The 27,878-nt window shown below is 45.9% G+C and overlaps 1 protein-coding gene across 1 annotated transcript; it reads left to right on the top strand.

Moving 5' to 3' along the window:
• Positions 1-168: 168 nt before the first annotated feature.
• Positions 169-11,744, top strand: LOC100761791 (nucleophosmin). The gene is made up of 11 exons (XM_027425202.2): positions 169-342; positions 1,802-1,881; positions 2,285-2,404; positions 2,611-2,704; positions 2,973-3,079; positions 3,169-3,230; positions 6,900-6,957; positions 7,179-7,262; positions 8,359-8,460; positions 10,284-10,358; positions 11,380-11,744. The coding sequence occupies exons 1-11, from the start codon at positions 285-287 to the stop codon at positions 11,416-11,418; spliced, it is 879 nt and encodes a 292-aa protein (XP_027281003.1). The 5' UTR covers positions 169-284; the 3' UTR covers positions 11,419-11,744.
• Positions 11,745-27,878: the final 16,134 nt, after the last annotated feature.

Below are 27,878 nucleotides of genomic sequence, written 5' to 3'. Positions count from 1 at the left end.
CGAGCCCGCCAAGCACCTGGAAGAGGTGGGGAGGGGAGGTAGAGAGGCGTGGGATAGGACAGCGCTTGCGCAAGAGCGAGACAGTGCGGGAAGTGGGGGATCCGGAGCACGCTCGCGGAGGCGGGACTAGGGCAGATCTCGCGAGATTTGCTGCGGCCATATATACGTGCGGCGAGCCCGCGTCCTTTCCCTGGCGTGATTCCGTCCTGCTTGTCTGTTCTGAGGAGCAGTAGGCAGTTTCCTCCGTCCGATATCTCGCATACCGAAGTGCGCGTCTCCACCTCATGGAAGACTCGATGGACATGGACATGAGCCCTCTTAGGCCACAGAACTACCTTTTCGGTAACTGCCTGGCGGGGAGGGCCTGGGCAGGGCCTGGTGGTTGGGGGGGCGGCGGGAGTCCAGTTGAGGCCTGGCGTGTGCCAAGCGCGGCGTGGGTGGAGGCCTTTGCACGGCTGGGAGGAACCGCCTGGGCCGCGGGAGCCGAAGAAAGCCGAGGCCCGGGCGCTGAGCGGGACCGTAGCTTGGGGCGGCAGCGGCCCAGCCTCGAGCCTCTGGCGTTGAGAGGGCGGTCGGCCGAGGGTGCCAACTTGGCTTGGGGCGCGAGCAGGGGCTGTGACGACACTTTCTCTTCATACGTGAAGAAGGCCTCAGGACCTGGCAACAGGCAGCTGAAATTCAGCGCTGGGCCCCAGGCGCGTCCCGGGATAATGGTGCCTCTGGAGCGCGGCCTGCGCCGCCTCGTTGGGACGGTATAAGTGCAGTCCGCTGGGCTTTACAGGGGCTTCGGCCCCTCCTCCCCGTGCATCCGAGAGGTTCCGCCGCTGACAGGGACTCGGCCGGCCAAGCTCCCTGCGGCTGAGGGGGCCGCAACCCCTGGGAACACGTGGTTGCCACGTGGTTGGGGGTAGGGAGGGGGTGTGGGCTCTACATCCGGGCTCTCCTCACTTCTTAACCCTGGTCCTTCGGGTCCTGTGGTTTAATTAGGAGTGCTAGGCGGGAAACGCGTAAAGTGGCGCGTGGCGTCCGTGTCTTTGTTAAGATCTTGTAGCATCCACGGTGATGGTAGTGACTTTTTTTTAGAGACCCTTTAGTGCCTCTGCAAGAGGTGGAGTCAGCCCCACGCTGCCGATGACGATATTGATGGTCGAAGGGTCTTGATGTTAAGAGAGGGCCACGAAATCTTAAGTCGAAACTATCCTTTTCCCTACAACTGGTCTTTTTTTTTTGATTGGGCCGGGGAAGAGAGAGAAGTGCCTCCCGCGTTTAGCAGATTAAGGGATCACTTTGGTAACTCGGCTTCTGGGGACCCCACTGTCACTGCACATTCAGCTTATCGGTTTTACAGTCTATTAGTTTGGTTTTCAGTGACTCGAGTCAATTTTTTCAAAATTCCGAGTGTTTAAAGCACTTTCCCCTACGTGAATGAGTAGTACATGTTTAATGTACTCTAAGCATGAAGGGTTTAAGCTGTCCCTACTGGTCATGTGTAACCACTGTTGATTTGTAGTAATTTCCTTTAGAACGTAGGTAAGTTGGGTTTTTTAAAAATAGTGCTAGATAATGGTATGGTGCCACTATGCAAAAATCCAGTTTTAGGTCATTGGGTTTTCTGTGAAAAAATGGTAACGGTGCCTCATTAATTGGTCGTGAGTTACTATGAAAAAGTAGAACTTTTATTGGCTTTCTTATACAGTAGATTCCACGGAGAGAACATTTTTAAGTTAAAAGAGTAGAAGTTAATGGTCGTTTGGGACTGTGATGTTCATCTTGCTAGATTTATTTTATTTTTTCTTTACAGGTTGTGAACTAAAAGCTGACAAAGATTATCACTTTAAGGTGGATAATGATGAGAATGAACACCAGTTGTCACTAAGAACGGTACTTAAACTTTGAAATTAATTAGCCATTAGATTTCAGCCACTTGGATCTAAGTGAGGGGATTTATGTCAGTTTGTGCTTCCTTAACTGATGGAAAAATAGTATTTTTATAACTTTAAAATAGTTCACATATGTACTGGTAACAAAGAACTGGGTGTCTTTTCCACAGTCACTGTTATAATTAGTTGTCTAGTAAGGCTCTGCAGGATGTGATCTTTTTAAGTCTGTTGGCTATATTTTATTGGTTGTTTGGCTTTCTTAGGAACATACAGTGTTTTGTGTCTATGCATCTCGTAATTATATGAGAGGACTAGTTATCAGTAGTGAGAAGAGGCTAATTAAAAAATTTAAGGGGTGTTTATAAAACAACTGGGTACTGAAGGATCTTTCTTTTTGTTCACAGGTTAGTTTAGGGGCAGGGGCAAAAGATGAATTACACATCGTAGAGGCAGAAGCAATGAACTATGAAGGCAGTCCAATTAAAGTAACGCTGGCAACATTGAAAATGTCCGTACAACCAACAGTAAGTACATTTGTAAACATTGTTTTTAAAGTTGGTCTCTAAGACTGATTTAGGATAAGCAAAGATGTTTCAAATAAGTTATATCTAGTGTGAGATTATCTCTGTGGCTTCTAGATAGGTTTATTGATTATATAACTCTGTTGGTGATGCTTGGTGCAAAACATTCTTAAAACAATGTTTAATGATTGAAATTTGCTCATTTTTAGGTTTCCCTTGGTGGCTTTGAAATTACACCACCTGTGGTGTTACGGTTGAGGTGTGGTTCAGGGCCTGTGCACATTAGTGGACAGCATCTAGTAGGTATGTTTTTGGGTTTTTAAATCTGGTATTTCTATTAGGAACTGGCTTTTTTTAATATTTGTGTTTTGGCCAGGTTAGAGAAGACGTCTGTTGCCACTACTTGGGTCCTTGGGATTGAATACTGAGGTTTAGCCACAAAGATCTTGTAATTAGATTGGCTATCATCCTAGATCTCCAATATGGACTTTGTAAAAGTTCTTAGTTGTCTTATGCTGAAATAGGAATCTGGTAATGTATAAAAAGATAACACCTGAGTATCTTATTTCAGCTGTAGAGGAAGATGCAGAGTCAGAGGATGAAGATGAGGAGGATGTGAAACTCTTAAGTATGTCTGGCAAGCGATCTGCTCCTGGAGGTGGTAGCAAAGTTCCACAGGTAATTTTTTTTTTTAGGAAATGTTTTTGGTTTCAATATGTTAAATACTAAGGAATGACTCTTTCTCACAAATACATTTTTCTTTTAAGAAAAAAGTAAAAATCGATGAAGATGAGGATGATGATGATGAAGATGATGAAGACGATGAAGAGTAAGTATAAGTTTGTATGGTCTTAGAAACTTGACACACTGCACTGTGAAGGGTTTTAGGAAAATTGATTTGCCCCAATAGTTTCTAAAAGTGACAAAAAGGATTGATGGTTGAAAGTGAAGACACTTGTGCCTGTTAGGTTGTGATTCTTTCAGTGGGACATTGATTTTTTTTTTTGAGTTTAAAATAGGTTAAAATAAGATTTCATGTGTTGTGCCTGTAACAGATGTGAAATGTCTTGACATGAGTTATCTTTGAATATCTTGTTAGAAGTTGTGGAATTGGTCATGTTTTATTTATTGAAAGCATTATGTATGAAGTAAGAACTGTTGAGGAAAGCAAATTTGGGAGTGGGTATTAATATATAGATTAACTAGCAAACTGAATAATGCATGAAAAATGATACATCTATGGTTCCTTTTAGGTAATGTTACACATTACCTAAATACCTTGTATGATAATATCCGGTTATGGATATCTGAAAAGATAACTCATTTTATATATAAATTGGAAGTTTCTGGTTAAGAGAAAGCCTCTTGGGTTCTAAAGCCAGTTTTTGTTTTTTGTTTTATTTTTCTTCGTTTGGCTTTTGCCATAGCAGTTTTATTAATTTTGCTTCTATTGATACAATCACATATTTTATATGTAAGACTGAGGAACATTTTGTCACATAACTGCTTCCTAACTTGTCATAATTTCAGCCTTCCCCTCCTTTATATGGGGGTTTTTATTTTTGATCATGGTACAATTGATCAGATGTATGGTGTGCCTCTTTATTGTAAGTTAATATTTTATTTTATTAGTTCAAATTAGGAACAAGCTTCACATGTCAATCCCTTCTCCCTCTCCTCCCCAACATCCCACCTGCCCCTAGCCATCCCCTCTCCACTCCCCAGGCAGGGTAAGGTCCTCAAAAGGGGCTCCCCATAGTCTACCACATCCTGGGCCAGGCCTAGGCCCTTCCCCCTGTGTCCAGGCCAAGAGAGCATCCCTTCACATGGGATGGGCTCTCAATCCCTTTTTTTTTTTAAGACCTTACATATTTAATACAGTGCGTTACCTCTGTACAAATGGAAAAAAAGTTAAACATTTCTAGACCAATATGGCTGCTAATTTTGTACAATGCCAACTCAGCGCAGTAAACTGGGATACTTTTCCAAAGTTGACAGCACAGCTAAAGTTCCCCAAAATTCAAATTATATATGTATATATATTTATATTTATATAAAAAGACCAATAATGGCAGTATGTTAAAAGCCAGCATTAAAAACTACCAAAAGCGCTGGGCGTTGGGGGCGACCCTTTAATCCCAGCACTCAGGAGGCAAAGGCAGGCGGATCTCTGTGAGTTCGAGGCCAGCCTGGTCTCCAGAGCGAGTGCCAGGATAGGCTCCAAAGCTACACAGAGAAACCCTGTCTTGAAACCCCCCCCCAAAAAAAAACTACCAAAGCATTGGATTTACATGTGGCTTTTGACATCATGGTATAATAATGAGATGATTTCCCACACTACTGAAAAGGTCATTAATATGTGAAGTTCGTGCTTTTCAATTTAATGAGACTAGTGTGGAAATCTGTGGCCAATGTTGGTAGAACTTATAGATTGAATGCAGATATAGTTAAAACTTTGAATTTATGTTTTAGAATTTATTATGCAGTGTTCTGCCTGCAGGCCAGAAGGGGGCACCAGATATCAAGAGAAGGCTTTGGGCCATCATGTGGTTGCTTGGAAGGACCTCTGGAAGAGTAGCCAGTGCTCTTAACCGCTGAGCCATCTCTCCAGCCCCAACTTATACATGTGTACTCAAATATATATACTTAAAGATACTTTAAGTGATTTTACCCTGTAATGTGATTCACTCCCTTTTAAAAGACTTACTGTGTCTGAAGACCATTTTGTACTTACACACTTTAAGCAAATGTCATGTGGATCCAGATCATCTCAGATCTATCTAGATTGTGAAAGTGAGAAGCAGCTCCTTTTTTGAGGTAATAACACTCAAGTAGTTGGAGGTGGATTCTGCTAATTGCAATCTGGCAGCTTAATTCTCATGGCACATAATAAATGTTTAGGGAGAGCCAATAAAGTAAGCCTTGCCAAACACTGCATACACTAGAATGAAAAAAGCAGAAGAGCTTTGATTGTCTCAAGGAAAGGAGAAGCATTAAGACAACAGCTATAGATTCAGAACAGATTAAAAATTTTACTGCAGGTTTGTATTCTGTGCATTTCCTCCCAACAGGCCTTGGCTGTCTTGGGTCTCATTCTGTAGACCATGCCACCATGAACTCAAGAGGCCTCTGCCTCCCAAGGGCTGGGATTAAAAGTGTGCACCTCCCTAGCCAAACTCTTATCTAGTATTCCTTAAGCTGTAGTTAGCTACTTGTGAATTTTGTAGATTGGCCTTTTCAAGGAATTAAGTCATAGAATCCTATTCATTTGTGTGTGACTTAACTGATTTTTGACAGTGATTACATTTTTATGGGCTGAGAATTTCTTGTGGATATGCTGTTGCTGTGGTCATTGTCAGCAGTATATGGAAGTTCTTCAAGTTACCTCTTTAAAGGGTAACATGGGCAAAGCGGTATCATGTTCAGTTTATATTCCCTAGAGGACTAAAATCTTCTCATGTTAAGCTTTTTGGTGGTTGTGAGACAGGATTTCTCAGACTATTGAGGAGGCTGTCCTGGATATCCTGGAACTAGGTCTTGTAGACGAACGAACTCAGATCCACCTGCTTCTACCTCCCAAGTGCTGGGATTAAAGGAGTGTGCTACCACTGCCTTGCTTGTACAATTAACATCTTTGCTCTTATTAAGGGGGTAGCTTAATTTTAAGGAAGCCTGGGTTTTTTTTTTTTGATGCAAAACTTAGGAACTAACTCATCAAATCTGTTAATGAAAATTTGCTTCCAAGTTTTGTAGCTTATTCCTGAGACCAAGTGTGAGACTCTTGGGTTTTTACTTGTGAATATAATTATTTTCTACCTTAGGTTCCTTGAACAACTGAATCCTAATTATCAATAACTACAAATTGTATGTTGGAGTATTGCCGATTTAGCATTATTAACTCCTGATTTATTGAGATACTATTTCCAAAAAACTACATTTCATAACCCTTAGTAACAATAGTATTATGAGTAAGACACTATCCCTTTGAGTAGCTGACTTTTGTTTGCTTTTTTCTTTTCATAATTTTTATTTCATGTGTTCTCACATTTTGCTTATATAAATGTGAAGGTGTCAGATTCCCTGAAACTTAACAAGTTGCCATGTGGGTTCTGGGTGTTTGGACCCAGTTCCTCTGGAAGAGAAAGTAAGCCAGTACTTTTACTAGTGAACCATCTCTTCAGCACCTTGATTTTTCTTTTTAAATGGCTGAGTAACATTTGTTAGATACTTAATTAGGCCTTTTTGTTTTTCCAGGCAGGGCTTAAAGAGCCCTGGCCACTCTGGAACTCAACTTAGTCTGGCCTCAACTCAGATTCACCTGCCTCTGCCTTCAAGTGCCTTGATTAAAGGTGTGCACCACTACCATCTAAATACTTTTTGATCCATTCAAATACTGGTGCTGTTTGTTTGACTTGTCTATTAAATATTGTGATAGAACGGCTGAAGGTAGCTTCTTTCAAATTGAGCAAATAATTAAGTTGGTTTATTTCCTTTATAGTGATGATGATGATGATTTTGATGATGAAGAAACTGAAGAAAAAGTTCCAGTGAAGAAAGTGAGTATATAACATGCCATGGGTGTCAAGATAGTTAATAAGAGATAAGAATTTCTTAGTGTTGATAGTGAAAACTGGCTCATTTAATTTCCTATTAAAATTGGTTTTGAACTAAATAGACTAAACTTTGTAGGTAAGAAATTTTATGTTTATTACAATGGTTTAGGACACTTGTCTACTCTGGAGGGGGTATACTCTTAATTGCATTCTCTTAATTGCAGTCTGTACGAGATACCCCAGCCAAAAATGCACAAAAATCAAACCAAAATGGAAAAGACTTAAAACCATCAACACCAAGATCAAAAGTAAGTACCAAGGTAACAAAACAGATAAACAGACCTAGTTAAGAAAAGTGAATTCTGTGTTAACCTAGCCTGGGGCTGGAGAGATGGCTCAGAGGTTAAGAGCACTGGCTGCTCTACCAGAGGTCCTGAGTTCAATTCCCAGCAACCACATGGTGGTTCACAACCATCTGTTATGAGTTCTGGTGCCCTCTTCTGGTGTGCAGATATACATGGAAGAAGTATGTTGTATACATAATAAAATTTAAAAAAAAAAACCTAGCCTGCCTAAACTTTGGTATTTAAAGAACTTAACCCTGGCTACATAATACATTGTAGTGCAGTACTTTCATCTGAAGAGTGTCATGTTCTGGGGTGGGCTCTAGTATGAGTTCTTGCTTCGTTTGGAGACCTATTGAATTCTGAGTTTTGTTTATAATTTCATAATGGGATTTTTTATGGCTTGTGTGCTTACAAAGGCCAATTAATCTTTGTAGAATTCAGGACAACACAGTTGGAAGATGCCTGTCAGGGTTCCCCCATCCCAAGCATTGATGAAGAAGCTGAAAAGTGTTCCAGGGCAGCCAGGGCTATTAAAAAAAGATGTTTATGGGGCTGGAGAGATGGCTCAGTGGTTAAGAGCACTGCTTGTTCTTCCAAAGGTCCTGAGTTCAATTCCCAGCAACCACATGATGGCTCACAACCATCTGTAATGACATCTGGTGCCCTCCTCTGGCCTGCAAGCAATATGCAGGCAGAACACTGTACATGTAATAAATAAATATTTTTTAAAAAAAGATGCTTATCAGGTTTGGCATCAGGTGCGTTTACGTTAACCTTGAGGTATCTTTCCTGACAATCATTGTTTTAAAAGAATGATCATTTTGGTTGTCTGAGAGTCAGCTAGCTGAGACTGGCTTTCTGACTAGCTACAATCCTCCCTCAGCCTTTGAAAGGCTGAGATTAAAGGCTAGGAACAATCTTAAAATCAGAAAAATGTATAAAGTTACATGTAAAGCAGTGTCTCCATACTTTATCTAGAAGAGATTGTAAAAATAATTGGGAAGTCATAATTATAATTATGAACTGTACTCTAATTGCCTTAATTAACTTATTCCAGGGTCAAGAGTCCTTCAAAAAACAGGAAAAAACTCCTAAAACCCCAAAAGGACCTAGTTCTGTAGAAGACATTAAGGCAAAAATGCAAGCAAGTATAGAAAAAGTGAGTAAAATTACCAATAATGGATTGCTCTTTTCCCTACTATGTATGGAGGGTGGGTAAAAAATAGATTATAGAAATAGGTATATTCATAATCTTGTGCATAGATGGATGATTTTGCTACAATAAAGTGCAAGGATGTATTCTGATTTTAAAGCTTAACATAAGTGAATATTGCCTTTTCTGGGGTTATGCTATAGAACCAGCAGAGGGCGTTTGGACTTTAGTAAAATTAAACTGCTAGAAAAGAAGTCTTTGGCTGCATGAGATTATACCTTTAAAGGATCATTTTTTTTAAGCATTTCCCAGCAATTGAATTATTTCTGTGCCCTCTATACCAAAGTATCCCCAGTCCATGACCTGGAATTTATATACGGACCTGGGGTGTGGAAAATGGAATAGTCAATCCAGTGGTTTTTTTTCCCTTGAAGATTCTCTAAATTGTGATTCTAACATTTGGAACAAATGTGGAATTATAGGAAAAATTGTTCTTTTCAAGTTTTTTCCTGTCCTATAGGCCTCAAATGGTTTCAGGTTTTCTTCCTTTGTGAAGCCACCAATGGATTGGAAATTAGCACTGTAGTGCCAGCACATATTTACACTGTAAACTTTTTAGCTTTCCTGGTGTTGTCACTCACTGATTTATTTTTATCCCTTGCATACACTGCTAAAATGGTGCCCCTCCCCCCCATTTTAATGTGGTCCTATCTCCTTGATTTAATTGCAGGCGCATTGAACAGTCCTGGGCACTACTGGTAAATTAAGCCCAAAGATGGGGAAAGAGGAAAAGGAGAAACAAATATAGCCCATACTGAGTACCATCAACAATCCAGACTGAAGTCTTCTATTTTAATCTCAATCCCCTTTCCTGATTGGCCATCCATTCCCCCCCCCCTTGCACGTTGGAAGCAATCTTTTGTTTTCCTAAAGCATTTTTCTTTTCACTCTTGTGATGCAGAGAACTTTACTGCTTTCTACACTTGTGCATATGCCTCATCTCTGACCATGTTTTTAATACCTTTGTATCCTTAGTTGCTCAATAAATTTTTGAATGAACCAAATAAGGATGTATGTGACAATATTTTAAAATTACTATAGTGACTTATTTTCTAGGTGATGGAGGCAATTGAGTCTCATATTTGGAAGCCTTATTCTTGCTAAATGCATAAAACAGGGTGCAAAACTAAAATTTTAAGTGGTATTACATGAGGGATGATAATTTGTAGTGATAATCTAATTTTTATGCTGATTTAAATTAAGGTAGCTAGGCAATAACTAGTTACCTTATGAATTTGATGACAAATTATTAGGTATTACTGATTGTGAATCATTGCCTACATTCATAATTGGAACAAAATGTCCAATTTGTGCTGTTAGTAAGGGGTTACTATTAACTTCAGTTGGTTTCTAGGTAAATGGTATGGTACCTTAGGTTCTTGGAAAACACTAAGTTTATTATAAGCAGGTATTGAATTTAGTTTTGGGTGATAGAGGGTACTAAAACTATTTGCAGGATATGGGTACTAAAACTATTTGCAGGATATGGGTAGGCACCCCAGTTGGCTGTATTTGCATGCCTGTAGAATTACCTGTAGTTTAAGTTTGCTGTTTTGGGGAGTTGGACATTTAGCAACTGAAAGACTGGTCATAATGTGCTGCCTATTAGGTCTTTCTGGGCTCCAGTGATGACATTGGTATTTTAAAGTAGAGAAGTTGAAGGGACAAGGAATAAATTGTTCATTTAACGGTATATAAATCTTCAGAAATTTTCTAATGGTATTTCAAACAATTTCAATGCTTGTCCTTAATTCTCTTTTCCTCAATAGGGTGGTTCTCTTCCCAAAGTGGAAGCCAAGTTCATTAATTATGTGAAGAATTGCTTCCGGATGACTGACCAGGAGGTAACTGAATTTTCTGTGGCATTAACCAGGATCAAAATTTTCATTGTCATTTAATCTGATTTTTTTCTTAGTTTTATTCTCTTAGGTTGTTGGATCCTTGTAAAAGGTTCCCTAACCACAGACAGTTCTTAAATACATGGAAAGAATTTAATTGGCAGACTAAGCAGATAATTTTTTAGTACACATTTTTTTCCCAGCTTTTAAATAGTTGTTAAATTATCTCTTGGTTACTGAACCTAGTTTTACTCTTGGTGTAGTATGTTGCTAAGAAAATAGGCTGTGGTTTTTGTTCGCTCCATTTGGCTGCTTAACACAGTCTGAAACTTGGCTCTCTTGGGAGGGATAGTATCTTCTCTAGATACTATGGGTTGAATTTGGAGGTAAGAATATTAAATCTCTTATTGTAAACACCAGAAAAGATGTTTATTTTTATGGTGTTAGAATTCACGTGGACAATGCAAGAGCAAAACACTGCCAGTGACGTGTCTTCCCAGTGCCATAAATATTAATTTTTTTTTCTTTTTGGTCACGGTTGTAAGTGGGAAAGACAATCAGTTAAAAGGGATGTTTGGTTTTTCAAGACAGGGTTTCTCTGTAGCTTTGAAGCCTATCTGTAGGCTAGGCTGGCCTCGAACTCAGATCTGCCTGCCTCCTGAGTGCTGGGATTAAAGGCATGTGCCACCAATGCCTGGCAATGTTGCATATTTTGTATGCACAGATAGCAGGCTTTAATACTTATCTCTTTTCATTAAGTTAGAAAAATTGGGGCAGTTAACCTGTTTGTATTGAACCTTCTTTCTTGAGCCTAAATAAAATGTGGTTGAGCCACAGGCTGAGGCAACATTGTCCAGATAGTTGGCTATCTGTTTTCATGCTTAAGCCATTCAGTTAAGGAATCTTATGTTCTGAGTTGAAATATTGAACTTTTTGCTTTGGTAGAATGAAAAGAATAATGAACTGAAGAAATGGATTGTATTGACTTGCATAGTTACATTTCTTTACCATTTTCCCCTCTTTACAGGCTATTCAAGATCTCTGGCAGTGGAGGAAGTCTCTTTAAGAAAATGATTTAACAGTTTGAAATACTCCGTCTTACTTAATTTCTGTAACAGTTGATATATCTGGCTGTCCTTTTTATAATGCAAAGTGAAAACTTTCCCTACTTTGTTTGATAAATGTTGTCCAGGTTCTATTGCCAAGAATGTGTTGTCTAAAATGCCTGTTTAGTTTTCAGGGATGGAACTCCACCCTTTACTTGGTTTTAAGTATGTATGGAATGTTATGATAGAACATAGTAATAGTGGTGGTCAGATGTGGAAATGGTAGGGAGACAAAAAGATACATGTGAAATAAACTCAGTATTTTAATAAAGTAGCACTGTTTCTATTTGCTTATTTAACTTCCATTCTTTGTCTGAAGTTAATGTCAGTGCCCTCATCTCAGTTCATTCCTCCCCAGCTACCAGTTGTTTGTACATTCTGATCCATGTAAAGTCTTTTATAGTAATGGACATTTAGGGACTAACACCTTTCCTCTATTTAGGCTCATTCACCTGGTTGGATATAACCATTGTGATTTATGCATCCCGGTTTGCTGTGGTGTATTAATACATACTGTCACAATACATGGGGAGTCTTCATACACTTCAAAACAAAACTCAGTGCTGTCTCGGGATTTTTTGATGTACCCCATGTTTAGTATTTTACTGCTTGTGATTTCTGTTAGGCTCTTTCTCTGCAACTGTATGGATATTTTTACTTTGTTAATTTATAACTTGGCGAAAGGTTGTTTTGAGTATCTCAGTCTGGTTGGGAATTGGAGATACTAAAGTTAACTTAGTCTAGGGCTGCTTGCTTTGTTCCTCATAAGGATTTACTGGGGAAATTTTATACATACAGGTACACAACAGGCATATAATCATGACTTTAAGTTATTCGGTAAATACACAATTAAAGTAAGTTTTTCCTATTAAAATGGAAGTTTGATTATTGCATAAAGACCACTTGGCTGAATGTAAATTGTAGGGTGATAATCGGTGTCAGATACCTTTATGAATACAAAGAGGATTTTCAGAAGTGGAGTTAGCATTTGCCTTTTGAAGTATTAGTGGGAGGAGATGTCTAATTTTTAATTTGATGCCACTTTGGTCTAATATACTGGGTGAGAGGAACACTTCCATCTTGTTCAGTTCCTGATTGGGCTCAGTAGTTAAGAGCACTGACTGCTTTTCTAGAGGACCCTGGTTCAATTCCCAGCCACCCACATAATTGCTCACAACTGTTAAGTTTCTGGGGGCCCTGAAACCCATGGCAAAACAAATGCACATAAAATTTAAAAAATAGTTTCATTTCTCCGTTTGCTGACTTCTATAAATGGGTTTCTATTACACTAATAGGGAAGTGTACATAGAATGTAAAAACATTTAAAATGTTTATGAGAATACAAAGATTCCTGTGGACATGGATGGCTGGGTCTGCACTGTTCAGTGTAAGCTGTTGTAAACTGCCTGTTCTAGTAAAGCAGTCTTAGCTGTAGTACTCTTGAGTGACACCTGCTTAGATGCACATGTCTACATAATGCTATTGCTGGTGCAGGTATATGTGCTTGGGAGAATTGTAATTAAGCATGTATCACATACTGTTCCCAGTGCTTGAGTTCTTGGGCATAAGTGAAGCAGGGCTTAACATTTAATTGTGTATGCAGTTGACATTCTCTACCACAGAGGTGTGCAAATATACTGGAGAGCTTAACGGACTCTTGTGCTGTTTTATTTTTTTATGGTACTGAACATCCAACCTAGTGCCTCGTATACTACTATTTGCTTCAGCCCCAGTCCCCCAAATTACTGGTTTTTGGCCTTGAGTTTCACAGCTTGGTCTGTCCAAATGTGGCAGCAGATAATTAAAAAACAGTATGTTGGAGGTGATGTTTGTACATGGCTGGGTTTGTCAACTGGTGCATTAAACTCGATATAAACTCTTTAAAAGATTGGCTACTTGGTTCCTTTCAAATGCCTCCTGCCTATAAAGTACTGGGCCTGCTCTTCACTGCTGTCTGGTCACCCAAAAACTTATACACTGTACCTTCACACATAGAGTGTTCTTTAGTATGGCTGGCTGCATCCTACCTTTGGTGTCAGTCTACATGTTACCAAGGTCTTTGGACTGCCATTCTGCATTTTTTAATTCATTTTCCCCCCTTCAGGATACTGCTTTAAAACAAGACAAAAAACCCCCAAAACTCTCTTGATTATTGCTCAGCTTCCCTGGGAAAAGTGGGGTTTATTACTTTTGTTTGGGGTGTGTGTGCATGCATGAATATTAGACCCTACATGTGGAAGTCAGAAGACAAGGTCTGTTGCCTTTACATGGGTTTCAGGGAGTTCTATGGAGTCATCTCATTGCCACACACCTCTCCTCCCTTTTTTTTTTAGCTAGGTACCTTGTCTCAATCAGGATTGACAAAGTAGGATCTCAAACAGCAATGGAGTAAGTTATAAAATTAGTGCATCAAGCTGGGTGTTGGTGGCACATGCCTTTAATCCCAGCACTCAGGAGGCAGAGGCAGAGGCAGGCGGATCTCTGAGTTCGAGGCCAGCCTGGTCTCCAGATCGAGTGCCAGGATAGGCTCCAAAGCTACACAGAGAAACCCTGTCTCGAAAAACCAAAAACCAAAACAAACAGAACAAAAACCCACATTATGTTGGTAACATAACGGTGAAGGACTTCAGGGTGTGAGTAACTGAGAAGGAATGATCTAGGTGGCTATGTTTGAAGTCAACATTTTGATGCCTCAACTGTAAGGAATGATCTTGTCTCTGAAAAAGTTGAGAGACATGAAAAGACTGGTTATTGACAGCTAAAATGTTAGGTTGTCTTCAGAATGTGCCAGATCTCACTGTATACTCAGCAGCTGTATTTTGTAGGTAAGAAAGAATATTCAAGTCTGGGACTTTATTTTTAGAAGCTACCACACTTGTGCAAAATACTCAAGCACTTACTGCTTGAGCCACCCCCCACCCCCTTTTGTTGAGACTAAGATACCCAATGGCAGAGCTTGAACATAAGCCCGAACTGACCTTCAGCTTCTATGGAACCCTGGAGTGGTGGGGATTATTGTTGGCCTGTATGCTTTTACCCCACTTTAAAGGGGTGGTGGGAATTGAGCTATGGGTCTCTCCACTGAGCTACATCCCCAGCACCAGGATTTGTGATTCTTGAATTTATGTTCAGCATGGACACTGGATTTGGGAGTTTGAGACTGTTTTATGAGATGAATGAGGTCGTCCAAAGCATTGTAGGTGGGATAATAGTTACCCATTGCACAAGTAATGAAAAAAAAAAATGGTAGTAGATTGCAGATAAGAAAGAATGCTTAGCCAGAAGATAAGTAAAACCCCTATACCACCTCCCAGGGTGTACAGTTTGTAAAGCAAGGCCATAGGCATTTGAGTTCATTACTACTTGTGGTAGTTCATTAGTCTCCAGATTTAGGAAGTTGCTAATAACTTTGCAAGACTAGTTCTGGCAGTCCAGACAATCTACATAAAATGAACTTAACCTCAGGCAAGAACTATCTCAAAGCACATGATTTTGCAAAGGTTTTCAGGAATTGTGTCTAGTGGTGTGTCATCGGTGTGCCCTCCCTAGGGTTTCTGTCTATAGCCTTGGCTATCCTATCCTGGAACTTAAACTTTTAGAGCTCTGCCTGCCTCGGCCTCCTGGGAGTGCTGGGATTAAAGGCTTGTGCCACCACTGTGAGGCTCAAGATTTGTTTTTAATAGTCTCATTAGCCTCTGCTTTGAAAAGGAACTGAAAGTAGCTGACAGGGAGGTCTGATACTTGGAACAAATACTAGTATGTTTCTGTAACTTCAGGAATAACACTACTGAGCAGCACCCTCTTTACTGTATGCTCCAGCGAACAGGCAATTAGCAACCACAGTTACTGACACAAGGCTTTAAACCAAATAATCTGAATTCCTGAGTTTTGCATTTTGAGCTTGTTCTCTTGCCCACTGTGACCTGTTTGCCTTAGCATCAGTCCAAAGCAGAGTTTGGCTGACCCAGGCTCTAGACAGATTGAGGCAGTCCTATGACAATATCTACATTTTGGGGTTAATGGAAGGACAGAAAAAGTTCATGGTTGGTGATCAAGGTCAGGAAAACAAGCTGCTTAGTATGGGAACCAAAGAGGGCCTGCAGTGAGAGCTGACCAGAGTCCTGGCTACGCATGTAGCCCGTCAGGGCTGGGGTTACAGCGGCACTTTCAAACCGCTAGGTGGTAGCCGTGTGCTTCCAAAAACCGGGTCACCTACTAGAAAACGCAGCTGGAATCCCTAGAACCGACCCTTAGAGTCCCAGAGCGGGGGAAGGGAGAAAGACGCTCCTGAGCCCTTTCCATCTCCCATGGCAGGAACGGGAAGAGAAGGCTTCACTTAGCGTAGTCATCCCATTATGGGGAGGCTGTGGCGGGGCTATCTTGCGTGGCCTCAGGGCAAGGCCCCAGGGCGACTCTTTAGTTGAGTCACCCCGTCCTCTCCCTGCTTCCGAACACTATTGAGTGTGAACAGCAAATGTGAGGAAGGCAGGACGCCCTGCACCTAATTGCATTCTTTGGGAACCGCGCCTGATCCATTCGACCAATATTAGCGTCGTGGCGCAGAGCTCCGACGGCTCCCAGAGCTCATCAGCTCCAGCCTTGTGGGTTCTGCCCTGCTGAACGGCCAGTCCCATCGCAGACAGTCTCAGTGCCTCTTCTTCAGCCCTAAGCCGCCAGAAGAAGGAGGAGGCAGTGGAGAGGCTGCGGCAGGCAGGCAAGCAGGCAGGGCCGGCTTTGATGTGGGCGCGGCGCACCCAGCGGCGCTGAGCGCCCGTCCGGCCGCGCCCCGAGGGGGGAGCCCCCGGGCCCCGCATCCTCATTGTGCCGGCGCGGGCCCGGGCCCGCCCCCGGCCCCCCGCCCCCTCGCCACCGCGCGTAGAAAACGCCCCGCCGCCGCCAGCGGTGGGAGCGGCGATGCGCACGGCCGGAGAGACACGGAGGAGGAGACATGAGCCGGCGGGCGCCAGACGGAGCGGCCGTGACGCGTTCGCACTGCAGCCGCGCGCCCCAGCCTCGGAGCGCTGACCCCGGCCCCACCGGCCCCTCCAGCCTCGCGCCTCGGCCGCGGGGCCCCAGCCTCAGCTCCAGCCGTGCATGCTGCCCCTGGACTGAGCCGGCAGCCCGCGTCGTGCGAACCCCCAGACGGCCCTCTCGCCAGCCTCGGACCAGCTTCCCCGCACCGGCCGGGCGCCTCCCGCACCGCGGTCGCCCCGCAGCCCCCGCGCCGGCTCGGAGGGCGCAGCGCTCGGGAGGAGCCGCGCGGGGCGCTGATGCCGCAGGGCGCGCCGCGGAGCGCCCCGGAGCAGCAGAGTCTGCAGCAGCAGCCGGCGAGGAGAGAGCAGCAGCAGCGGCGGCGGCGACGGCGGCGGCGGCGGAGGCGCCCGGTCCCGGCCGCGCGGAGCGGACATGTGCAGGCTGGGCTAGGAGCCGCCGCCTCCCTCCCGCCCAGCGATGTATTCAGCGCCCTCCGCCTGCACTTGCCTGTAAGCGCCCGCCTGGGGCTGCCCACCCTGTCTGGATGCCTGTCCCTGTGCGTGTGGCTCGCTCTGTCTTCCCGTCTGCTCGTATTACTTTTTGCCTGCGTGCCTGTCTGTTCATCCGCGGCCCCTCTCCCGGGTCTCACTGACCACCTTTCCCTCTTTCTCTCGCAGGTGTTTACACTTTCTACTGCTGTGCTTCCAGGTTCAGGTACGTGGGCTCCAGACTGAGAGGTTTCTCCCCCCTCCCCCGCACGCACTCTTCCTAGAGGTTCGGGGCCGACCCCCCTTCCCGGGACCGCGCCCCCTCTCGGTGCCCCACCCCTCCTGGGCAACAAGCCCAGTGCACCTGTTCCCAGGGCGCGGAAGGGCGGCTTCGCGCGCGTCCTGCGCTGGCTGGCAGTGTTGGGCCAAGGGCTAGGAGCTGCTACGAGGCTCGAGCCAGTACCGGCTGTCGCGGCCGCGGTCGGTAGATTTCTCAGAGCCCAAGGATGTGCGGGACTCCAACCCCCGACCGCAGCTGGCGAGGGGTAGGGACCTAGGGGTTTTTCTGCCAAGTGTCCCTTTACAGCCTGCATGTGCTTGCAGACAAAAAGGTTGTTTTCAGCTGAGTGGATTTTGAGTCCAGAGAGAGCTTTAGTTGTAAATTACTCTGTGGGTGGGAGGAGAGAGAGAGAGGGAGGAGAGGAGAGGAGAGGAGAGAGAGAGAGAGAGAGAGAGAGAGAGAGAGAGAGAGAGAGAGAGAGAGAGAGAGAGAGAGAGAGAGAGAGAGAGAGACTGCTCCCCATCCTCCTGTGCTCCGCTCCACATGTCCTTGCCCAAGGTGGTGCAGCCCAGGGCTTGTTCCCTGCCTGGTCCCCGTTCGCTCTCTGTGAATCAGAAGAAGGCTTGGCGCTCAGCCTGGAAAGCACTTGCTAAAATCTGATCTGTTACTTCAGCAGCTTTCAGACTCGGGAAGGTCTTGGCACACAGACAGTTGGAATGCTCTGGCTTCCAAAGCCGTGGAAATGAAGGAAAAGGGGGGGGGGTAGGGAGTCGACTTCAGCCCCGATTAGAACCAGACCAGGGCTGCCTCAGCATGGTGTGTGTGTGGGGTGGGGTGGGGGGGCAAAGGGAATAGGAAACACCAGCTGCCCAATACCTCCACCTACCTACAGCTACAAGGGAGGGGACTCAGGATAAACTGGACACAGGCCAAAAGAGGATTATCTGTCCCCTCCCCCTCTCCGTGAAAGGCAGGTGTCCTTGCTGGGCTAATGGGAAGATGTTTGGTCAGAATCGTCTGAGTTCTGGAGATATCTGGAGACAGCCCTGTGCATGGGCCAGAGATGGGTCTCTCAGTTTTCTGGTACAGGAAGTGTGTATATAACTGCTGCTTGATCAGTGTTTGCTATTGGGTCTCCTGCCTCTCTTTCCACTCTTTAGAGAAGACTGCTCCTTGGGACAGGCATGAAGCTCAGGGCAACCAGTTGAGACCCGGGACTGGAAGGCTAGATGGATGGACAGACTGATGGCCTCTTTCCTTCTGTTGGCCAGGCTGGGGTCCCCAGTGACTCCTTGAATCAATACAACTGGAGTCAGTAACTTAACGCTGGCTGTTTGCCAAAGCAGATGTGACCCTGTGTGGTGAAGAGGGTGGGGGAACAGTCGATGTTAGAGAAAAAGGCCAGTGCCAGGCATGGGCTGCTAGTCTGTCTGCAGCTGAGTCCCCAAGCTGAGCGCAGGTTCCAGGGTCACTCCAGGGGGTCTGCTTGTCTGGCTAGGCTGAGCCTGGGCAGGAGCTAAGGAAATGGGTGTGGAGGCAGAAAGGAACCTTTGGATCTAGCTGCCCAAACCTGCGCATGTTTGCTGTTCTTCATTCTTCTTTAAGTAGGGCCCAGGAGGGGCTGCTGGGTGGTCTTTGTGTTCTCTGATGGGAATGTGAGGGAGGGAGTCTGGACTCTGCTTCCCACCTCCACCTCCGGGCCAGAACTAGAGCCAGCATCTCTAAGTAGGAGCTGGGTGGTCTGCTTGGGTTAGGCCAAGAGGCAGGATCCATGCAGGTGAGGGAGCCTACCCTCCCTCTCTTCCATTTCCCTTTCTTTGCCCCTTTGTCCCCTGCAGCCTCTCCACTTCTGAATTGCATAGGGCTGGTGTTTTTAACCCCCTGGTCTGTATCTTTGGTACTGGCTGGGGGTGTCCTTGAAGGTCACTTGGAAAATAGTGTGCAAATTTGGTGTGTCTGGAAGAAGGTTCACATATATATGGAATGATTAGCAGGCTCATAGTAACTTCATAGTTCAGAGACATGGATGGAGTGGTCCTTAGTGGTAGAGATGAAGATGACTTCAGATGTGTGGTTTGCCATGAGTCTGAAGTCCGAACCTTGCAGATGCATTTTTGTCTGATACTGTGAAAGCGTGTGTAGGCCTGGTGCAGAGGGAATGCCTTTGGTGCAAGTAGAGCAGAAGGCCTTCCTGTGTGAGGGAAGGGCCCAAAGGCTTGGCGATAGGTGATTTCTGCCGGACCCCAGCTTCATTGAGCCCTGTGGAGTTTTAGTTTTATCATTTGTGGAAGGTGGCTCTTAAGTTGAAGTGCTGTGTGATTGGGGCAGAAGAAACATTGCTGATTATTACTCACTCAGGAGGGCATGTTGGTCAACTGAAGCCAGTGTACTTCCGTCTTTACTATTTTAGGGAGTTGGTATAGTTTTAGCAATGGAATTTCTGGGTGCCTCCCCCCTCCCAGCCCTCAGTCACCAGGCCTCAAATGGATTCCCCCCAAGTCAGGTTTCCATGAACACACTCAATACCAGATACTGTCCTCCTCCCAACACCACTGTGGTGAGCCCCGCCTTCACCCACTGGCCACCCTGGGAAGTGGGAAGCTGGGAATTTAATAAAACCCCTTCATCCTTTCTCCACACGACTCAGGACACCGCAGATAGCTCAAATCAGAAGAATTTTAAAAATTTCCGCGGGGAGCAGGCAGCGTGACCAGTAAATTGCTTTTCTGCACTTGGCTGAGCTCTGACAATGACACCGGGCCCTGCTTTTCACGAAGCTCTGCCGGCACCTGCCCGACATTCTTCCTGCCGCCAGGCTCCACTAGGCCCTGGCCTTCCTTAGACAGACTAGCATAAGGCATGCCAGTGTGGGAGGTGTGTGTGTGTGTGGCTTCCTCCAGCCTCTTGTCCCTCCTGCTAGCCCCTTGTTCTTCTCACAGTGTACTTCCTGTCTCACCAGGAGGTGTTGGAGTTTGGAGTTCTAGTCATACTCTGGCTTGGCCTGACCACCCACACCTAGCCTCCCCACTGAGGCTTAGAGCTTTCCGTTAGGCTGGCCAGGTTAGAGAGGCTAAGGACGGTGTCCTTTGGGTCAAGACGAAGATGGAAAGCTAGCCGTCCTGTTGAATGGCTCTTTTTAATAACTTAAAGCAACATCACTCATTGGTCCATTCAGTTGAGTTTCCATTCAACACTCAGCCTGCTTCCCAATAAGCCCTGGGAGTGAGACCTAGACAGTCCCTGTTCTTAAGATTCTTCTAGTCTAGAGGGGGACACTGAAAGATGCTCCAGCATTGTGACATCTCTTCCACTTTTTGGGAAGTGACTTGCCTAGGTGCAAAAGACATTGCTTGTAAGAATGTAAGGCATCTCATGTGAGGAAGTTGTTTTTATCCCCCACCCCCCAGCTTCCTACAAGAAAGCCAGGTAGGATGGAGTCACGTTCCTGCCTCACAGGGGGAGAAAGCTGGCTAGAGAACCAGCTAGGAAGGGATTTGTTCAGGGCCATGGCTACAAGCCAAGAATCTGGATTTAAGATCTTGTATTACCCCTATCTCTTCTAGAAGGAATCCTGCAGTTTACTAGGAGGGGAAAGAGTCCCAGGAGGCAGGCATGCTGGGAGTCCTTAGTGGAAAGTCCTGTGTAGAGTCTCATGAGGGTAGGTGACTCTAGTAGAGGACAGATGCCTCTCTGTCCCTGTCAGGAGGCTCTACTCTCCTGGGAACGTGCTGATCTTTGAGAGCCCTAGAGCTAGATGTGAGTGCCTCCTTCCCAGGGCAGAAAGAAGGGAGGGGTGGGGCACCATGCCAGCATTCCTGCAGCCAGGGAAGGTCACCCACTTGCTTTGAGATAAGGAGGTGGGTTTTTAAAATTTCTTGTGGTTGGCACAGCCAATGTCAGTGGCCTGGGGGCAGCCTGTCAGAATCACTGATGTAGCCTCCCTGCACTGGGACAGCACTGTGGTTCTTTAGGCCCCCAAAAGAAGGCTGAAAGGGAACAGGGAGGGGGCATCTATCCCCAATATAACTTTGTGGTCCTGAAATGGTTCTGTAGCAGCAAAGTTATGGGGGTGCTGGCCCCAAAAGGCTGCTGACAACAGCTCCAGCCCATTGTGTTCACACAGCCCATAGTGTCTGGTATTTTCTTACACTATCCAGGTTATAGCTCACCATCAGCTTGGGGTTTCTTGGGGAATGCTGGAGATGAAGAACAAGACCCTCAGCAGTACACAGTAGTAACCTGACTTGGTCACACAGCAAAAGGGAAACAAAGCTATGGATTTGACTCTGGCTGCCTGACTCTAGGGCCCAGGTTAAAAGGCAATTTGAGGGCTTTACATTCATAGAGCATGGTTCAAACTGTGGCTCTGCCTTCTGTTTTCTGTGTGACCTTGGGGCGAGTTAGTTAACCTCACTGGGGCTTAACTTCTGTATGTGTAAAAGGGCAAAAATACCACTCTCTCCTCCAAACAAACAAAAGTCCCAACAACATAGTGGTTATCTTCTAAGGGGAATAGATGGCAGTTCTAGGCCTGACTGCTGTGTCCCTGGTCGTAGGAGGATTCTTGCCTGCCTCTGTTGCCTGCTGTGTATAGCAAGCACTGCTCCCTCCTGGTGTGTGTGTGTGTGTGTGTGTGTGTGTGTGTGTGTGTGTGTGTTGTGAACAGGGACTGTTCTGATGAATCCATGTGTGTCCTGTGTTCTTGACTTGGGTTGGCATTGCTGCTCACTAACAAGGACCTGTGGCAGATCACTGGAGGAAAGGGCATGCTGACATTTCTCCCCAAAGGCAAGGAAGGAGGAGAGGCACCTGGCTTTAGGATGAGTTTAGGCCTGCTGCCACACAGTGGACCTGAGTGTGGGAATTTGTTCTGAAACATCGATGGGTAAGTGGCCCCTTAGGCTGTGGGCTGGCTGGCTGGTAGTTCTTATGCTCTGACATCTAAGTAACATATAAAATGTTGCCATGCTGATGATGGGGCCAGAGACACTGTGCATTGGTCAGCTGAGGGCCATAGAACAAAGACTCCAAGGTTGCATGATCAGTCTCTGCCTTGGCTCGGTCCACCTTGGACCTTTGCTCTACTTGGTTTATTCAGCTGGGTAGGAGCTGGGCACTGAGATCTTCTGGGGCCCTGTGCATAGGCACTGGCATCAGAGAGGCCTAGATTTTGATTGTGCAGCTCTTCAGTCCATGATCTGTGGCCTTCAACCACCTACTCCTATTTCCCCTATCTCTGTAAAGCAGGTTAATATGAAATACCTCCATAGTGTTAGTGAGAACTAAATGAGCTATTATATAAAGAGCGGCCAACACTCAACAGATAACTGAGTGGTTGTAATTGCCTGGTCAGTTATATACTGTGTCCTAGGTACATCATGTGCTGCCATGTGCTAGAGAAAGCAAGGAAAGAAATGTTCCTTGGATGAGTGACATTGGGTTGGTCTGTTGGTGGCAGGGGTTTGAACTTAGGTCTGCATGTTATTCCACCATTCAGGTTGCAGGGTTTTGGGCAAGACCTTGAACCTATTGGAGTCACTGCTTCCTCGTCATTTATAAACAGAGATTAATTGTATTATTCCCAAAGCTTTACACCTGTAACTCAACACTGGAGAGACTGAGGCAGAATGTTGAGTCAACCTGGGGCATAAGTGAGAACCTGTTTCAAAAAGTCAAAATGACCACAAGCGAATTCTCAAACATACCTCAGGATCATTGGCAGGAATAATGAAGGCCATATCTTGAACCAGGTATGCAGTGGACACTCCTATATGACAATGTATCTGCCTTGGAATCCCATGGTACTTGTCACTTTCTTTGACCAACTGCATTCTTTTCAGGAACAGGAAAGAACCCAGGGTCTGAACTCTGTGCACTGGTCACAGCCTGTCTTGGGCACTCAACCAGCTGTGTGACAGAGAGGATTCACTGGCCCCTCTGTACTCATTGTTAATGGAGCACCAGGATACAGTATTGCCCCTGGGTTGCTGGGAGTGGGGCTGTGGTCCCTGTGGGAGCCCTTGGCATGGAGCCAGACTCTTTTCAGATGTTAAGTGAAACAGAACTGTAGCTCTCAGCCATGGACTTTTTGAAGCCTGCTTGCCCACCAACCAGCTTGTACTTATTCCTAGAAATCCAGGGGAGGGATTCCTAGAAATCCAGGGGATGGTAGGCCCTGCTGCAGGCTCTAAGCTGACTGGACCCTCTCAGTGCAGTGAGCAGAGGGGCTTAGGGGCCTGGACCTGGACTGAGTCCCTGTGCCCCTGTTCCCCTGTGCCCCTGTGCTCCTGTGCCCTTTGCCCTGTGCAAGATGCTGGGCCCCTAGGGGATTCATACCTGTCCCAGTGCAGAAACTGAGGGATGCTGTTGGAGAATAGGGCTTGGACCCTGAAACCAGACCTGAGCCAGAGCAGTTGGCCAGATGAAGAGCCTACTATAAACCTGCAGGAGCATGTGTGTGGGCTTGTGCAAGTGTGTGTAAAGTCACTGAGGTACCTGGGAAAGGCTACCTGGAAGTAGGGAACAGCACTGGGTGTTCAGTATGCTGCAAACCCTTTGTGGTTACTGAGGACCACATACTCAGGAATGGGTTGCTAGAAGAGACCCTCATGGGTACTGAGCATCAGAAAAAAGAGTTAAGCAGGATGACAACCCCTGCCCATGACTTCAGAGAGATGGAGTGATATTGAGATGTTGGCAGGGGGAGGAAGGAGGGAAGAGAGCTCAGTCCACACAAGTCCACTCCCTATCCAGGCTAGCTACAGGATTGACTACCTGCCCCGTATTGACGATCTGTGTGGAGAAGGCTGATGTATGGGGAGAGGGAGGCTGGACCTTGGGCCCAGCCCCCATTCTGCTGTGCCCCACCCATGCTGATGGCTTGGCCCTGCCAATCAATACATTGATAGCCCTGGGAGCTTAATGGACAGGCTGGGGGTGGGGAAAGGACCTTTGCAGCCACTTTCTATCCAGGCTGCAGTGGGTGTGGGGAACATGATGGGGGAAGACCATAAGCTTGGGCTTTTGGGAGGATAGGCCATCAAAGCAGCTGAGAGGGGGCACCTTAGTGTCCTTTTGATGGAGCAGTGCCAGTTGGAGAAAGCTAATGCTTCAGCGCTGAATGTGTTCAGATCCTGGCTCTGCTGTGTCCTGTGCACCTCAGCAAGTCCCTTGTCCTCTCCGTGCCTCCCTGTGTCGCTGGGAATACAGGGGTAGTATAGTTTACACTTGTTCAAGTTCAGTGAGGAGTGAGCTGATGGTCGCTGGTGGTGCTTAGTGTATGCCTGGGAATTCAGAGCCTAGAGTCCAGGCTGCCCTTGGGGAAACATTTGGAGGGTTATCTTTTGGAGTGGAGAAGGAAGCTGACTTTTCTTTAGAAGGCCTGAAATCTTGGCTTTGACTCAGAATTTAGAAGATCTCTAAAAGCCCTAGTCTCCTACTGCTGCCTGAGGGTGTCCTCCTTGGGGCCAGGGAGACCCTTTACTCCTGGGCAGGATGCCTGGAGATGGATGGACACAGATGGAATGAGTCCTCAAGAATCTGAGGATTGTCAGGTGATGGTGGCACACGCCTTTAATCCCAGCACTCTGGAGGCAGAAGCAGGCAGATCTTTGTGAGTTCGAGGTCAGCCTGGTCTACAGAGAAAACTTGTCTTGAAAAACAAAAACTAGTCTTGAAAAAACAAAAACAAAACAAAACAAAACCAAAACAAACAAAAAAAGAATCTGAGAGTAGCTGCTGGGGCAGATCAGTGGGACTCCATTTTCCTCTTTCACAGGGGAATTCAAGTTTCCAGCTCCACCACGGACGGTATTCCTCCTGCCCCCCCAGCCATGCCTGATCCGGCTCCTGTCTCAGGGTGCAGCTGTATCCTTTTACTTGCATGATACATGTTCAGGTCTTCTAGGGATGGCTACCCCATGTACAAGCACTGAGCTGCTGAGTCAGTAAACCTGAGAGCCTAGATGGCTACTAATACCTCACAGGTGGGTAGCAGATGCAGCAAGGATATGACAGACAAAGAATGGTGTGGAATTTTATCATACTACTCATAACAGCACTGAACTAGAAACATCATTGTTCGGTGTCTGGGATTTTCCATTTAATATTTTTTTGGTTGAAACCAAGGATGAGAAAAAGGGGGAATGGTAGTAGGTGTGGATGAAGTGGCTGGCTTGAACTCTAGATGCAGGGGAAATTGTGTTTGAGTCTTGAGTCCTCGCTTCACGAATTCTGTGACTTAGGACAAATGATGTGACCTCTTCCAAGCCTCACTATACCTAACTATACCCCCACTTACCATGGGGATGATAACCATTCCTGCTTATGACATCACTCTGATGATTGTGTGGGATAAGTCACCCATAGCGGGTCTTTAAAAAACATGGCTGCTGAGCTGGAGAGCTGGCTCAGTGAGTAAAGCACTTTCTGTGCAAGTGTGAGGACCTGAGTTCGAATCTTCAGAACACACATAAAGTTGGGCATGGCAGTTCACGCCTATAATCTCAGATCTCCTATGGAGAGACGGAAGGTGATGTCAGGAGGACCTCCAAAGCTCATGGACCAGTTGGCCTGTGTATACAGCAGAAAAAAATAACAGAAAAAGGTCCTGTCTCAAGCTAGGTAAGAGACAAGGACTGACATGTTCTCTTACTTCCACACATTCACCTCAGCATGTACCACCCCCTCCAAATACACACAAACACACAAAGATTGAAAACCCCATGGCTGTTTATAAAGCAAGACTTAAAAAAAGAATGTAATGGCTGTTACAGCTACTAATGTAATTTTTCCCGAGGTAAAAGTTATAAATAATTCTCATTTTGCAGACAAGAAAACTGAGGGTAAAGGGTTCAAGTGAGTCAGCTATTGTGGTTGGAGTAGGTAACCTCCAGAATGAATGGTACTACTTATTATCCTGGTGTCAGGATTTCATGTGGGGACCTGGATCTCGAAGGAGGTCTTCAGGAGATGGTAATACGGTCTGAGAAGAATGGGGATGCTTCCAAACATGCTTCTCAGTGTCAGGGGCCTTCAAGGAAGCATAGGTGCATGGTGTGTGGCAGGTGTCCCTGAGGGACAGGACACCTTGGTTGATCTCCAGAAGCTGGCAGAACTTCCTTTCGTATTGATCAGATTATCACCAGGATGAGGGCAGTAGGCTCAGAGCACAGACAGGGGCTGGGTATTTATTGTGCTTGGGAAGTTGGGGCCTGGAAGGTTTCTGAGAAGGAAGGAGGGAGCACCCTTCCCTGAACCGAGAGCCCTCTAAATGAAGACAGGATGTAAGCTGAGGTGTGTGGACTCTGTCTATTGTTGGCATTCCTAGGCCAAGGCTTTGGGAGAGCCCAGGATTGATCGGAATGAGGTTCTGAGCCTGCAGGGCCCTTGTTGCTCACGTGCAGCACCTGGACTGGGGAGCAAATGTTTGGGGAAGTGGAAGGGCCAGGTTGGGAGTCTTGGAGTGTTAGGCTGCATGGACAATGTCGGTCACCCACTGTGGGGGGGCCCCGTTTTGACCAGGGATCATCTGTGAGTGTGGCACTGAGGGAGGTGGAGCCACATGTATTAGGTATTCTTGTTTTTTGTGTGTGTTGTGACTTTTTGCCCATCCCGAAGTTTTTCAGCTCCTCTGGTCATTGCACCCCTGGAGACATGTCAGTCAGGCAGAAGCACTTTTAGGCACCATGGCTAAGAGAGCTGCTGCTCATTCAGCTACAGAACAGGGGCAGTGAGCTTCCCAAGGCAAGCTTGCGTTGCATGGCTCTGGCAGCAGAGCCCAGAATTTTGTGTACCCATATACAACTCTATGGCTTTTGAGAGGTGGCCTCAACGTCCAACTTGGAAAATGGGTTCTTCCTGGCTCCCTGATAGTCAATAGCTCTGGAGCTGATGGAGCTAGATCAGGGCCATGTCCAGGGGCTTCTTAGCAGGATTCCTGGAGCAAAGCAATGCACAACCCCCATAGCATGGCATCCCTTACCTCCCTCTGCTGGGCACGTTAGTTATATGGATGGGAAGGGTAGGGCTTGCTGTTGGCCTCCAGGTGTTCCTTATTCCTGGCAAGTCATTTGACAAGCACTGCTGATTGCTTCCTGGGGACAAGCTGGTACCCAGGGATGAACCTAGTTATCCAAACTCTGGGGACAATAGCATGTCCAGATCCTGCCTTGGGAGGTAGTGTTGAGGGATCTCTAAAGCAGGCTTCTAGTGGCAGGTAGAAGGGGCTGGTGCCCTGATAGCACCAGCAGTTTTGATAGAACTCTAGGGTACCTAGCCTTTCCAGGAGAGAGGCCCAGTTTTCCGCAGAGGCTGCCTGATACTTCCCTAGGGATTGACCTGGTCAGAGGATGCTTAAGTAGTGGAAGCTAGGCAAGATGGATTGTGCCCCCCACATCCTGGTGCAGGGCCACCCAATAGATCTTGCTGACCCTGGGTCACTCTGCTGTTTCTGTCCAGCGGGCCAGGAAGAAAATCATTAATAGAAGGGCAGCTTCTGGGGTAGGGAAGCACCCCTTGGGATCCAGGGGTGAGGAGACTAGCTGACCTCTAGTCGATAGGGTCTCCTGTGAGAGGAGGGGTGTTTGAGGAAAGGGATACTGTGCCTACTTTCGGGGGAGGGGACAAGACTAACCTGACTCCAGGAATCATTCCAGAAAGGTCAATGGCCCCGAGTGTG

This window comes from Cricetulus griseus, chromosome 7 (assembly GCF_003668045.3).
Source record: "Cricetulus griseus strain 17A/GY chromosome 7, alternate assembly CriGri-PICRH-1.0, whole genome shotgun sequence".
Classification (NCBI taxonomy): Eukaryota; Metazoa; Chordata; class Mammalia; order Rodentia; family Cricetidae; genus Cricetulus; species Cricetulus griseus.
This window is presented reverse-complemented; position numbering and strand designations above follow the sequence as displayed.